Here is a 13,582-nt window from a genome sequence, read left to right as displayed (position 1 = left end):
TGAGCGAACACACTGACGCCGAGGTCCCCACCCCTGCAGGCAGACACCCAGGGCCTGTCCCCGTCCCTGCAGAATGAGGCAGACAAGCCGTTCAGCCCCTGGGCTGGGCAGAGGGTCCCACAGCCAGGAAAGGGGAGCCCGCCGCCCACAGCCCCGCCACCTGCAGCCTGTCCTGTTCCCACCCCGGACTTCTTAGTAAACTCCTTCCCACGGCCCAGGTCTCCTGAGCGTGCTTCAGGGAAGTGTCTGTGTCACCAGGGGAGGCCGGAGGCAGACACTCCGAGGAGGTGGGCGAGGGCCAGAGGGAAGGGAGGGGCCGGTCAAGAAGCCGCCCCACGCAAGAGCCCTCAACACCAGTCCCCTGGCCTGTCCACCCCTCTGGCCTGTCCACACCTCTGGCCTCCAGCCCAGACTCATGCCCTCTCCTCGGCAAGGTAAAGGCAGCAATCGCCTGCCGCAGGCAAAACCAGAGGGGCCGATGGCCTGGTCAGAGCAGGCGTCAGAGCCTGGTCAAGCTCTGGCCGGGGCTCGGATGCAAGTTGCTGGAGGCGACTCCGTGTGTCCTCCCAGGACCTCAGTCCATCCACCCTGAGCGTACACCGGCAGGCCAATCCCACCCCGCCCCCAGCCACCCGCTCTCCCCTCCCGTGGCTGAGCAGTGCCGCGCGGTCAGCAAGGGCCGCATGGAGCTGGCTGCCGTCCTTGGGAAGGACACCTGCGGGACAGGAGACCAAGCAGGCACCAGGCACAGCCCAGGCAGGACGACCGTGGGGCCATGCCCCTCCTCAGCGTGGCGGGCAGCGTCCAGGTTAGAGAAGTGCTGCGGGATCTCTGGGAAGCCCAGCAGAAGTGGAGAACGCCTGTCCTCCTGTTGTGCCCAAAGGCTCGAGACCCCGCAAAGACCACCAGAGACCACGATCAATGCAAGCAGCAAAGAGTCATTTATTAGCAAGCTCGAGCCTGGTCCTCTGTGTCCTTAACCGGTGACGCTAAGAGAGGCCCCGAGCCCTCGTTAGCAGGGATTTTATAATGAAAGGCAAGCAGTCTTACAGTGTTCTTTTAATTGGTTAACATTTGAACAGCTACACATTAGTCCTCCCCTGGTTGGGTCCGGCCAATCTATTTGATTCTCATTGGGTCCTGCCAGAACTGAATGGTCCTAGTGGAAGAAGGGAGGAGGGAAGGGGTGAACTATGTAGGAGATGAGTCGGGGCTGAGCCCCGCTCCCGTCCTTGACGGGTAAGGTCTCCAGGCAACTGCACATTCCTCGGACAAATATCTCTTAACAACCTTGGTAAGCACAGGGGCCCAGCAGTCCTGTTTGTCCTTGAGACAGTTAGCAGCACAGATACCACCCTGCTCTCAACACTCCCAGCTCCTCAGGAGGCCACAGCAAGAGCCACACAAGCCCAAGGCCAGCCTGACAACATGGCAAGACCCTGTGTCAGATCAAACAGAGGCACGGCGCTTGCCTAGCAGGCATGAGGCCTGGTGTCGGACCCCCAGAACCACGAAAAAGCAGTGGGAAGTATCCACGAACACGCACGACTAAAGGCAGGGTTCTCCAGAAACAAAGAGCTCAGGAACCAATAAGAAACAAGAAAGATGAGCGCTGGGTCCCTCGCAGTAGGAAAAGTCCAGCAGCAATAACGTGAAGAAGAGCCCCGCGGGAGGACTCGAGGCAGGGCCCTGGCCCTGGACGAGGGCTGTGAACTGTTTAGACCATTTGGAGGCCAGCACCAAGCGCCCTTGTTATCATCAGGAAGGGCCCTAGGGAGACCTGCAGCAGGGTAGCAGGTCCAGAGTCATGTGAACTCTGACCCAGGATGAAAATGGGCCTGCTGGGCCTGGCCAGGGCCCCAGTCCCCAGACACTGTCCTCCCACAGGACCCCTTGGAGCAGCCTAGCTGGGGAGCAACAGGCCTCGCCGTGGGCAGAGGAGTGGGACCAGGAGACAGGAGGCTCGGGAGGTCTTCCTAAGACAGGCGAGCTGCTCGGAGCAGGGCCGAGGGCTTCCAAAGAGGCCAAGGTCACAGCCCGCTGGCTCTCCTTCCAGCCGGGCCCTCCTCCTGGGCACTGGACCCAGAGCGAACCACAGGCAGAGCCAGAGTCTTCTTTCTTTCTTTCTTTTTTTATTAAGATCTTTTGTATTTTTACCGACTGCATTTGGATTCATTGTACACAAATGGGATACAACTTTTCATTCTATGTACACAATATAGATTTGCACCTTTCATGTAATCATACATATACACAGGGTAATGCTGTCTGTTTCATTCTACCATCTTTCTGTCCCCCACCTCCTCCCACCCCATTTTCCTCTACACCATCCAAAGTTCCTTCATTCTTCTCTTCCCCCCACCATCCCCCCTCTTTATATATCGTCATCCACTTACCAGAGAAAACATTCAGTGTTTTGTTTTTTGGGCTTGGCCTATTTCACTTAGCATGATATTTTCCAATTATAGCATTTATCATCAAATGCTATCATTTTATTCTTTACAGCTGAGTAATATTCCATTGTGTATCTATACCACAGTTTCTTTATCCATTCACCACTTGAAGGGCATCTTGGTTGGTTCCACAGTCTAGCTATTGTGAATTGAGTTGCTATGAACATTGATGTGGCTGCATCATTGTGGTATGCTGATTTTAAGTACTAACTCAACTCAAAATGGATCAAGGATCTAGGAATTAGACCTGAGACATTTCACCAAATAGAAGAAAATGTTAGGCCCAAATCTACATCACGTTGGCTTAGGATCAGATTCCTTAACAAGACCCCCATATCACAAGAAATAAAAGCAAGAATCAATAAGTGGAATAGAGTCAAACTAAAAAGCTTTTTCTCAGGAAAGGAAACAATCAATAAAGTGAAAAGAGAGCCTACAGAGTGGGAGGAAATCTTTCCACACACACTCAGTCAGAGCACTCATCTCCAAAGTTTATAAAGAACTTAAAAAACTTTACACCAAAAATACAAAGAACCCAATCAATAAATGGCCCAAGGAAATGGGCAGACACCTCACGGCAGAAGATGTTCAGGTGATCAACAACATGAAAAAGTGCTCATCATCCCTAGTAATTAGAGAAATGCAAATTAAAACCACCCTAAGATTTCATCTAACTCCAATTAGAATGGCTATTATCAAGAACACAATCAATAATAAGTGTTGGCATGGATGTGGGGAAAAGGCACATGCGTACATGGCTGGTGGAGTTGCAAATTGGTGCAGCCACTCTGGAAAGCAGTATGGAGATTCCTCAGAAAACTTGGAATGGACCCACCATTTGACCCAGTTATCCCACTCCTCGACTTAAACCCAGAGGACTTAAAATCAGTGTCTTCTTTCTGACTGACACCCAGAGCATGAGACCCCACAGGCCCCAGGATGTGGGCAACACATGCTCGCCTCTGGGCCCCTGTGTGCAGGCCACCGTCACAGAGCACAACTCCATCCCACGGGCCCGGAGGAAGTGCAGCCAGGCACCCCGCTCCAGAGCCCAAGTCCCTGACTCCCGAGACAAGAGGACAGCTCGCCGGGCCCCTCCTCTTTCCTCTCTCCCTGGCTCCCACTGGAGCTGGGTGATGCTGCAAGAGGCACACTCAGGTCCTCGACCCCATGGCTTGCTTAGTTGGAAGAAGGGCCTCTGCAGATGCCGTCAGGGTCGGTGGGCCCTGAATCCAGTGACAAGTGTCCTTCCAAGAGACGGAAGAGGAAACCAGCACAGAGAGGGCGAAGGCAGAGCCAGCACCCAGCACCCACGTTCCCTGGAGATGACGATGCTGAAAACGAAGGCTGGCACCGTGCCAGATCCTGACCATGGGACCAGGGAAGGACACCGAGGAGGGCAGTCACAGGTCACCTGGGAGACTGTGACATGCTCAGCCACGCCCAGCGCTGCCAGAGCGCCAGGACCCACAGAGACCCTTCTGTGGGAGCCGGTGACGCCACCTTGTTGTTGGTCTAGCAGCCACGGGTGCTGCCAACCCCTGTGCAGCCTCCTGGTGGCCTCGACCCGGTCCTCCTGGCCCTGAGCAGCCCCCTGGTGTGGGCTGCACTCCTTCCCCGAGATCTCGGCAGGGTCTCCAGTGACTCCAGTTGGAAAAGCCCTGAGCTCAAAGGGAAGGGGCTGGGGCTCTGGGAGGTGACTGGATCAACACGGTGACACCACCAGGGGACCCAACAGGACGGCCGTCCACGAGCCAGGGAGCCGCCCTCAGAATGACCACTGATGGTGGACCTTTAGCCACCAGAACTGCAACAAGTGACTGTGTTGAGGAAGCCGCCTGGTCGGTGGGGTCTCTGTGACGGGCACCGAAGCCACTGAGACAGGCAGCCAGTGTCCCCCACAGACAGCCACAAGCTCCGGGGTCGGCGGAAGCCTCCAACCAGGCCAGGCTCTCCTCCCAGGACGCCAAGCGCCTCCCGCTCCCCCGACTGACCGCACAGCCAGAGGACCTTCATTCACCCCCACTTCCCAAGACCCTGCCTATGAAGGGCCTCCAGCTCCCCCGAGCCCCCCGAAGAGCAGGCTCTCCGGCCCCAGGGCCCACACCACCTGACGCCCACCGTGCCGAGTTCCTCCCAGAGGCCTCCCTGGCTTCAGCCCCCTGGCCACCCTGCACGTGGGCCCAAGCCCCACTGGCCCTCACTGCCCCTCTTCCGGCACCTCCGGCCTCTGTGTATCTCGGTCCCTCCTTCCCAGCACTGGGCCGGTCACAGAGAGCCCTCGTCCCACCGTGGCCTCTGGGGTCACAGAGCCACACACACCTGTCCCCACCACAGCCAGACCACAGACCAGACATGACGTGCAGACCAGCGGCCGCGATGCGGAGGTGGGGCAGGAAGTGGGTGAGTGACCCCACAGGGACCAGACAGAGCCACGAAGCCCCTCCCCACCAGCCCCTCAGCACCCAGCCTGCCCGGGCCCTGGGCAGAGGGTCCAGACTGGGGCAGGGCTGCTGAGGACATGCAGCCTCCAGGCTGGGCCTGGACCCTAGTGCAGCCCCCTGCAGCAGGCAGGCAATCGCTCTGAGGGTGGACTGCAGCCCAAAGCCACTAGGCCAGGAGGGGCCTGCCTGCCCAGGGAGGGGCCAGCACACACCCCACCGCCTCCTGTCCTCCTCAGACACGGGACAGCAAAGCCAGGCCTGGGCGCTCCTAGGAACACGGCACAGAGAACAGCTCAAGACCGCGAAGGTGAGGGGAGGAGGCGCCAGAGGACCACGGGGCAGGGTGTGGACCTGGGCAGGAGCAAGCTGGGGCTGCGGGCTGAGACGGCCGCTCAGATCAGAACTGGGATGCATCCAAGTCTCCTGGGAAGAACAAGAGCTTTACAGGCTGAGCTGAGCAGAGGGGCACGAGCGGATGAGAGGGGCCTGGCTGGTCCACACCTGTCTGCTGGGCTGGGCTGAGTCGGGTTAAGCTGAGCAGGACTTAACTAGGCTGGGCTGAGCTGGGCTGAGCTGGGCTGAGCTGAGCAGGACTTAACTAGGCTGAGCTGGACTGGGCTGAACTGAGTTAGCTGGGCTGAACTGGGCTGAAATGGGCTGAGCTGGGCTGAGCTGGGCTGGGCTGGACTGAGCTGGGCTGAACTGGGCTGAGCTGGGCTGGGCTGGACTGAGCAGGGCTGAGCTGGGCTGAGATGGGCTGGACTGAGCTGAGCTGGGCTGAGCTGGGCTGAGCTGGACTGAGCTGGGCTGAGCTGGGCTGAGCTGAGCAGGGCTGAGCTGGGCTGAGCTGAGCAGGGCTGAGCTGGGCTGAGATGGGCTGGACTGAGCTGAGCTGGGCTGAACTGGGCTGAGCTGGGCTGAGATGGGCTGGACTGAGCTGAGCTGGGCTGAACTGGGCTGAGCTGGGCTGAGCTGGGCTGGGCTGTGCTGGGCTGGACTGAGCTGGGCTGAGCTGGGCTGAGCTGAGCAGGACTGAACTGGGCTGAGCTGGGCTGAGCTGGGCTGAGCTGGGCTGAGCTGAGCAGGGCTGAGCTGGGCTGAGATGGGCTGGACTGAGCTGAGCTGGGCTGAACTGGGCTGAGCTGGATTGGGCTCTGAGCTGGGCTGAACTGAGCTGAGTTGGGCTGGACTGAACTGAGCCGAACAGGGTTGAGCTGGATTGGGCTCTGAGCTGGGCTGAGTTGGGCTGAGCTGGGCTGGGCTGGACTGAGCAGGGCTGAGCTGGGCTGAGCTGGGCTGGACTGAGCTGAGCTGGGCTGAGCTGGGCTGAGCTGGACTGAGCTGGGCTGAGCTGGGCTGAGCTGAGCAGGGCTGAGCTGGGTTGAGCTGAGCAGGGCTGAGCTGGGCTGAGATGGGCTGGACTGAGCTGAGCTGTGCTGGGCTGGACTGAGCTGGGCTGAGCTGGGCTGGGCTGTGCTGGGCTGGACTGAGCTGGGCTGAGCTGGGCTGAGCTGAGCAGGACTGAACTGGGCTGAGCTGGGCTGAGCTGGGCTGAGCTGGGCTGAGATGGGCTGGACTGAGCTGAGCTGGGCTGAACTGGGCTGAGCTGGATTGGGCTCTGAGCTGGGCTGAACTGAGCTGAGTTGGGCTGGACTGAACTGAGCCGAACAGGGTTGAGCTGGATTGGGCTCTGAGCTGGGCTGAGTTGGGCTGAGCTGGGCTGGGCTGGACTGAGCTGGGCTGAGCTGGGCTGAGCTGAGCAGGGCTGAACTGGGCTGAGCTGGGCTGAGCTGGGCTGAGCTGGGCTGAACTGGGCTGAGCTGGGCTGGGCTGGGCTGAGCTGGGCTGAACTGGGCTGAGCTGGGCTGAGCTGGGCTGAGCTGGGCTGGACTGAGCTGAGCTGAACAGGGTTGAGCTGGGCTGAGCTGGGCTGAGCTGGGCTGAGCTGAGCAGGACTTAACTAGACTGGGCTGAGCTGGGCTGAGCTGGATTGAGCTGAGCAGGACTTAACTAGGCTGAGCTGGACTGGGCTGAACTGAGTTAGCTGGGCTGAACTGGGCTGAACTGGGCTGAGCTGGGCTGGGCTGGACTGAGCTGGGCTGAGCTGGGCTGAGCTGAGCAGGGCTGAACTGGGCTGAGCTGGGCTGAGCTGGGCTGGACTGAGCTGAGCTGAACAGGGTTGAGCTGGATTGGGCTCTGAGCTGGGCTGAGCTGGGCTGAGCTGGGCTGAGCTGGGCTGGACTGAGCTGAGCTGAACAGGGTTGAGCTGGATTGGGCTCTGAGCTGGGCTGAGCTGGGCTGAGCTGGGCTGAGCTGGGCTGGACTGAGCTGAGCTGAACAGGGTTGAGCTGGATTGGGCTCTGAGCTGGGCTGAGCTGGGCTGAGCTGGGCTGGACTGAGCTAAGCTGAACAGGGTTGAGCTGGGCTGAGCTGGGCTGAGCTGAGCAGGGTTGAACTGGGCTGAGCTGGGCTGAGCTGGGCTGAGCTGGGCTGGACTGAGCTGGGCTGAGCTGAGCAGGGCTGAGCTGGGCTGAGCTGGGCTGGACTGAGCTGGGCTGAGCTGGGCTGAGCTGAGCAGGGCTGAGCTGGATTGGGCTCTGAGCTGGGCTGAGCTGGGCTGAGCTGAGCAGGGCTGAGCTGGATTGGGCTCTGAGCTGGGCTGAGCTGGGCTGAGCTGAGCAGGGCTGAGCTGGATTGGGCTCTGAGCTGGGCTGAGCTGAGCAGGGCTGAGCTGGATTGGGCTCTGAGCTGGGCTGAGCTGGGCTGAGCTGGGCTGAGCTGAGCAGGGCTGAGCTGGATTGGGCTCTGAGCTGGGCTGAGCTGGGCTGAGCTGAGCAGGGCTGAGCTGGATTGGGCTCTGAGCTGGGCTGAACTGAGCTGAGTTGGGCTGGACTGAACTGAGCCGAACAGGGTTGAGCTGGATTGGGCTCTGAGCTGGGCTGAGTTGGGCTGAGCTGAGCAGGGCTGAGCTGGATTGAATTCTGAACTGGGCTGAGCTGGGCTGAGCTGAGCAGGGCTGAGATGGGTTGGGCAGGGTTGAGGTGAGCTGGTCTGAGCTGGGCTGAGCTGGGTTGGGCTGGATTGAGTTGGGCTGAGCTGGGTTGGGCTGAGCAGGGCTGAGCTGGATTGGACTCTGAGCTGGGCTGAGCTGGGCTGAGCTGAGCAGGGCTGAGCTGGATTGGGTTCTGAGCTGGGCTGAGCTGGGCTGAGCTGGGCTGAGCTGAGCAGGGCTGAGCTGGGCTGAGCTGGGCTGGACTGAGCTGGGCTGAGCTGGGCTGAGCTGAGCAGGGCTGAGCTGGATTGGGTTCTGAGCTGGGCTGAGCTGGGCTGAGCTGAGCAGGGCTGAGCTGGATTGGGCTCTGAGCTGGGCTGAGCTGGGCTGAGCTGAGCAGGGCTGAGCTGGATTGGGCTCTGAGCTGGGCTGAACTGAGCTGAGTTGGGCTGGACTGAACTGAGCCGAACAGGGTTGAGCTGGATTGGGCTCTGAGCTGGGCTGAGTTGGGCTGAGCTGAGCAGGGCTGAGCTGGATTGAATTCTGAACTGGGCTGAGCTGGGCTGAGCTGAGCAGGGCTGAGATGGGTTGGGCAGGGTTGAGGTGAGCTGGGCTGAGCTGGGCTGAGCTGGGTTGGGCTGGATTGAGTTGGGCTGAGCTGGGTTGGGCTGAGCAGGGCTGAGCTGGATTGGACTCTGAGCTGGGCTGAGCTGGGCTGAGCTGAGCAGGGCTGAGCTGGATTGGGCTCTGAGCTGGGCTGGGCTGGACTGACCAGGGCTAAGCTGGGCTGAGCTGAGCAGAGCTGAGCTGGGCTGAGCCGGGCTAAGCTGCGCTAAGCTGAGCTAAACAGGGTTGAACAGGGCTGAGCTGGGCTGAGCTGAGCTGGCTGGGTTTGGCTGAGCTGGCTGAGTTGAACTGGACTAAACTGGGTTGAGCTGGGCTGAGCTGAGCTGAGCTGAGCTGAGCTGGGTTGGACTGGGTTGAGCTGGGCTGAGCTGGGTTGGGCTGGGTTGAGCTGGGCTGAGCTGAGCTGGGCTGGGCTGAGCTGGGCTGGGCTGAACTAGGCTGAGCTGGGTAGGGCTGGGCTGAGCTGGTCTGAGCTGAGCTGAGCTGGACTGGGCTGAGCTAGGCTGAGCTGGGCTGAGCTGGGTTGGGCTGGGTTGAGCTGGACTGAACTGGGTCGGGCTGGGTTGAGATGGACTGAACTGGGTCAAGCTGGGCCAAATAGGCTAAACTGGGCTTAGCTGGACTGAGTGGGGCAGAACTGTGATAGACTGAACTAAGCCAGACAAACTGAGCTGGGCTAGCTGAGATGAGCCAGCTTAAACTGGGCTGAATTAGCCTGAGTTGTACTGGGTTGGGCTGAACAGGTCTCAGCTGCACTGAGATGAGCTGATCAGAACTGGGTTGGGCTGGGCAGAGCTGGGCTGAGCTGAGCTGGGATGGGCTGAAGTTGGGTGGGCCGAGCTCGACTTCAAAGAGTTGAGCTAGACTGAGCTTGCCAAGCTGAACTGGGCTGAGCTGGGCTGAGCTAGACTAAGCTGTGCAAAGCTGAGCTGGGGTGAACTGGGCTGTGTTGAGCTGAGCTGGGTCAAGATGAGCTGAACCAGCCCGAGCTTACTAGATTAGCTTGACTAAACTGGACTGCACAGTGCTGATCTCTATGGGGCTGAGCTGAACTGATCAGGGCTGAGGTGGCAGAACCCAGCTGGACTAGGCTGAGCTGGGTTAAGCCAGGTTGGACTAGGCTGAGCTGATCTATCCTCAAGGGGTGTACTGGGTTGGGCTAGGCTGGGCTGGGCTGAGCATAGCTGACCTGAGAGGGACAGAACCAGACTGAACTGGGCTGACCTGAGCTGACCTGGGTTAGACTGGGCTGAGCTAAGCAGAGCTGAGTTGAGCTGAGATGAGGCTGGGCTGGGCTGAGCTGGGACGAGGCTGAGCTGAGCTGACCTGGGTTAGACTGGGCTAGCTGGGCTAGCTGGGCTGAGCTGGGCTGAGCTGAGCTGACCTGGGTTAGACTGGGCTAGCTGGGCTAGCTGGGCTAGCTGGGCTGAGCTGGGACAAGGCTGGGCTGAGCTGACCTGGGTTAGACTGGGCTAACTGGACTGAGCTGGGATGAGGCTAGGCTTTGCAGGGTCAGACTGGCCTGGAGCTAGTTGGCGCATCCTAGTCCAGGTTCTCTGGACTCAGTGCAGAGCTGACAAGGAGTCTTCAGGCTGTGTGTAGATCAACCCCTGGGTCCAGCCAAACTGTCCCTTTCCTTTTTGGAGCATGGGGGCCATAAAGTTCAGGGTGCAGCCAAGATGCTCCTCTCCCTTGCCTCGTTGCCCTGAAATTCAGATGGCCAGTGGGCAGTGTGACTCCTGTGTTCTGGTCCTGTCCAGGCCTTGCCTTGTTGCCCTGAAATTCAGATGGCCAGTGGGCAGTGTGACTCCTGTGTTCTGGTCCTGTCCAGGCAGAAGCCCCACTCCGCATTTGGGTCTCTGGCCTTGAGACACATGGGGGTCGTGGGAGTCTTCTGCTGCTCGCTGGGGGCTGAGGTGGCGTTGGTGGAGTGGTGGGTATGGGCCTGCAACCTGCAGGAGAAGTGTGAGGCTTGCTTCAACTGCAAGGCGGCTCTGTGCCTGCCTGGGCTCCAGTCTTGACCCCCCACCCCCAGGGGAGAGAGCTTGGCTGGGCCACTGCCCAAAGCGGGAGTGAGGTCTGGGGAGCCAAGTTCGGAAAGGACATCTTGCCATCTGTGCAGAGGCCCTGCCTGGGGCCTGGCCGGGTCCTTGTGCAGGCCTGGTCTGAAGGTCAGGTTCTGAAGCAGTGAGGCCTTGGCTGGCTCCAATCCCAGGCTCACAGCATGGAAGCCATGTGACCTAGGCAGTCCCAAGCCACCTCTGAGTCGGGTGTCTCTGGAGTAAAGGAGCAGGCCTGGTCCTGTCCCCAGCCTCTCTCTGGAGGTGGGGGTTGAGGGCCAGCCACCTCACGGCATGTCCCGTGTTCCAGAGCCCATGACCAAGCCCAGAGTCTTCCCGCTGAGTGGCCTTCGGGCCGAGTCAAATAACCAAGTGATCCTCGGCTGCCTGGTTCGGGACTTCTTCCCTTCGGGGCCTGTGAACGTGACCTGGAGCAAGAGTGGAGAGGACGTGACCGTCATTAGCTTCCCGCCTGCCCAGGCCACAGGGGGCCTGTACATCATGAGCAGCCAGCTGACCCTGCCAGCCTCCCAGTGCCCAGAGGACACGTCCCTGACATGCTACGTGCAGCACACCTTAAACCCCACCCAGGACGTGGCCGTGCCCTGCGAAGGTCAGAGGGTGGGCTGGAGCGGGCCCCATCCTGCCCTGATCCAGCACCTGGACCCGTGTTCCCCACTGAGGCCCCCCTTGGGGAGATCCAGGATCCATGAGAGTGGACTGCCTGGCTAGACCCCAAGGGGTGGCCACAGATGGGCCAGGAGGAGGCCAAGGCTCAAGGATGGGGACAGAGGAGGGGCGGGAGGGGCGTGCTGTCCTGACAGTGCCTTTCTCTCAGGTCCAAGGCCGAATCTATGCACATGTGGCCAACCCCACCTGTCCCTGCACCGGCCGGCCCTTGAGGACCTGCTCTTGGGCTCTGACGCCAGCCTCACGTGCACACTGAGTGGCCTGAGGAACCCGGAGGGGGCCGTCTTCACCTGGCAGCCCTCGGGCGGGAAGGACGCCATCCAGAAGTCCCCTGAGCGTGACTCCTGTGGCTGTTACAGCGTGTCCAGCATCCTGCCAGGCTGTGCCGAGCCCTGGAACCGCGGGCAGGTCTTCACGTGCACAGCCACGCATCCTGAGTCCAGCAATGCGCTGACCGCCACCATCAGCAAAGCCTCAGGTGGGCACCGCCCACTCCCGCGAGGCTCAGCCTGGAGCCCACCTCCTCCCTCACCAGCTCAGCGGCCGCAGCCCCACTTTACAGAGGGAGCCAAGGAGGGTGGGCGCCCAGGACAGGCCCAGGGTGCCCAGCAAGGGCGTGACTCAGACCCCTGACCCAGCTCTCTGTCCTCCAGAGAACACCTTCCGGCCCCAGGTCCACCTGCTGCCGCCGCCGTCGGAGGAGCTGGCCCTGAACGAGCTGGTGTCGCTCACGTGCCTGGTGCGGGGCTTCAGCCCTGAGGACGTGCTGGTGCGCTGGCTGCACGGGAACCAGGAGCTGCCCAGCAGCGACTACCTGACCTGGAGTCCCCTGAAGGAGCCCGAGCAGGGCCCCACCACCTTCGCCGTGACCAGTGTGCTGCGTGTGACGGCTGCGTCCTGGAAGCAGGGGGACAACTTCTCCTGTATGGTGGGCCACGAGACCCTGCCCATGGCCTTCACCCAAAAGACCATCGACCGCCAGTCGGGTAAACCCACCCACGTCAACGTGTCCGTGATCATGGCCGAGGCTGATGGCACCTGCTACTGAGCCGCCCTGCCCCAGCCCTTGAATAAACTCCATGCTCGTCGCAGCAGCCTGCGCCTGCGTCCGTCCTGGGGTCCACAGAACACTGGGAGGGGCCGGGGCCCAGGGAGGGCAGAGTGCCCACTGCCCTGAGCCTCTGGGGGCCTCCCACCCAGAGGGCGTGTGAGCGTGTGACTGTGCCGGGGCCGTGTGGAGGAGGAGTGGGGCGGGAAGGTCCTGAGCGGGCAGGGGCCGCCACCTGGATCTTCCAGTGCTGCTCTGTGAGCAGCCAGGGAGACAGAGGGAGAGAGGAGCAGCCTGCCACGAACAAGGCTGGCGAGGGAGTCGTGCAGAGAGGCACGGGAGGAGCCAGTTCCGGGCCCACTCTGCCCTCAGCGCGTCCCTCTCAGGCCAGCGAGGTACGGCCAGGCAGGACAGAGGACAGGCCCTGACCTGCAGAGAGGGGCCATCCTGTGGCAGGCCCGCGCCCCCGCGCCACACACTGCCCTGTGCACATGCATGTGCAGGCACACTCACACACACACACACACACACTCACACTCACACTCATGCACACACTCTCATGCACGCTCACACACACACACACTCACACTCATGCACACATGCACACGCACATGCACACACTCTCATGCACGCTCACACACACATACACACACTCACACTTGCAAACACACATGCACACACACTCGCGCACACACACATATTCACGCACACACTCGCGCACACACTCATGCATGCTAACACACACACACTCACACTCGCACACACACACATATTCACACACACGCACACATGCACACACACACATATTCATGCACACACACACACACATGCACACACACGCACACACACTCTCATGCTCATACTCTGCTGACCTTGCAGGTGCAGGAAGTACACAGCCACGCTCACTCCAGGAAAGCAAGGGGAGTCCCCTCCCAATCCCCCAGCACTCCCCAGGCCGGTTCCAGACCCCAGGCCTCTCCTGGCCTCCCTGTGTGTCCAGCCATGTGCAGCTCAAAAACCATCCCACAGACCCCTCCCAGGCAGCACCTGCTCCCTGCCTGGCCCCGGACCCAAGTCTCCCTTCCCTTCTAGAACCCAAGTATGACTCAAACCACAGACAGGGCAGGACCGCGGCCAGGGAAGGCTCGGGCAGACCAGAGACCTCTCCCACACAGACCTCTGACGCCCTCCGAGTCTGCCGGGGCTCCCAAGAGCAGAGCGAGAGCAGTCCTACCGCCCTGTGGGGAGCGGGCCCCAGGATGCCCACA

The 13,582-nt window shown here is 60.8% G+C and overlaps 1 gene segment (V, D, J or C); it reads left to right on the top strand.

Annotated features, from left to right (window-relative positions):
- The window catches only part of LOC124977736 (immunoglobulin alpha-2 heavy chain-like), a 232,862-nt gene extending 220,505 nt beyond the window's left edge, over window positions 1-12,357 (top strand). Inside the window, 3 exon segments of the C gene segment in view lie at window positions 10,887-11,189; window positions 11,415-11,744; window positions 11,920-12,357. Coding sequence covers window positions 10,887-11,189; window positions 11,415-11,744; window positions 11,920-12,314 — 1,028 coding nt within the window.
- The last annotated feature ends 1,225 nt before the right edge of the window (window positions 12,358-13,582 follow it).

Source organism: Sciurus carolinensis, chromosome 2 (genome assembly GCF_902686445.1).
Source record: "Sciurus carolinensis chromosome 2, mSciCar1.2, whole genome shotgun sequence".
Taxonomy (NCBI): Eukaryota; Metazoa; Chordata; class Mammalia; order Rodentia; family Sciuridae; genus Sciurus; species Sciurus carolinensis.
Note: the sequence above shows the minus strand (reverse complement) of the source record. Positions and strands in the feature narration are given on the sequence as shown.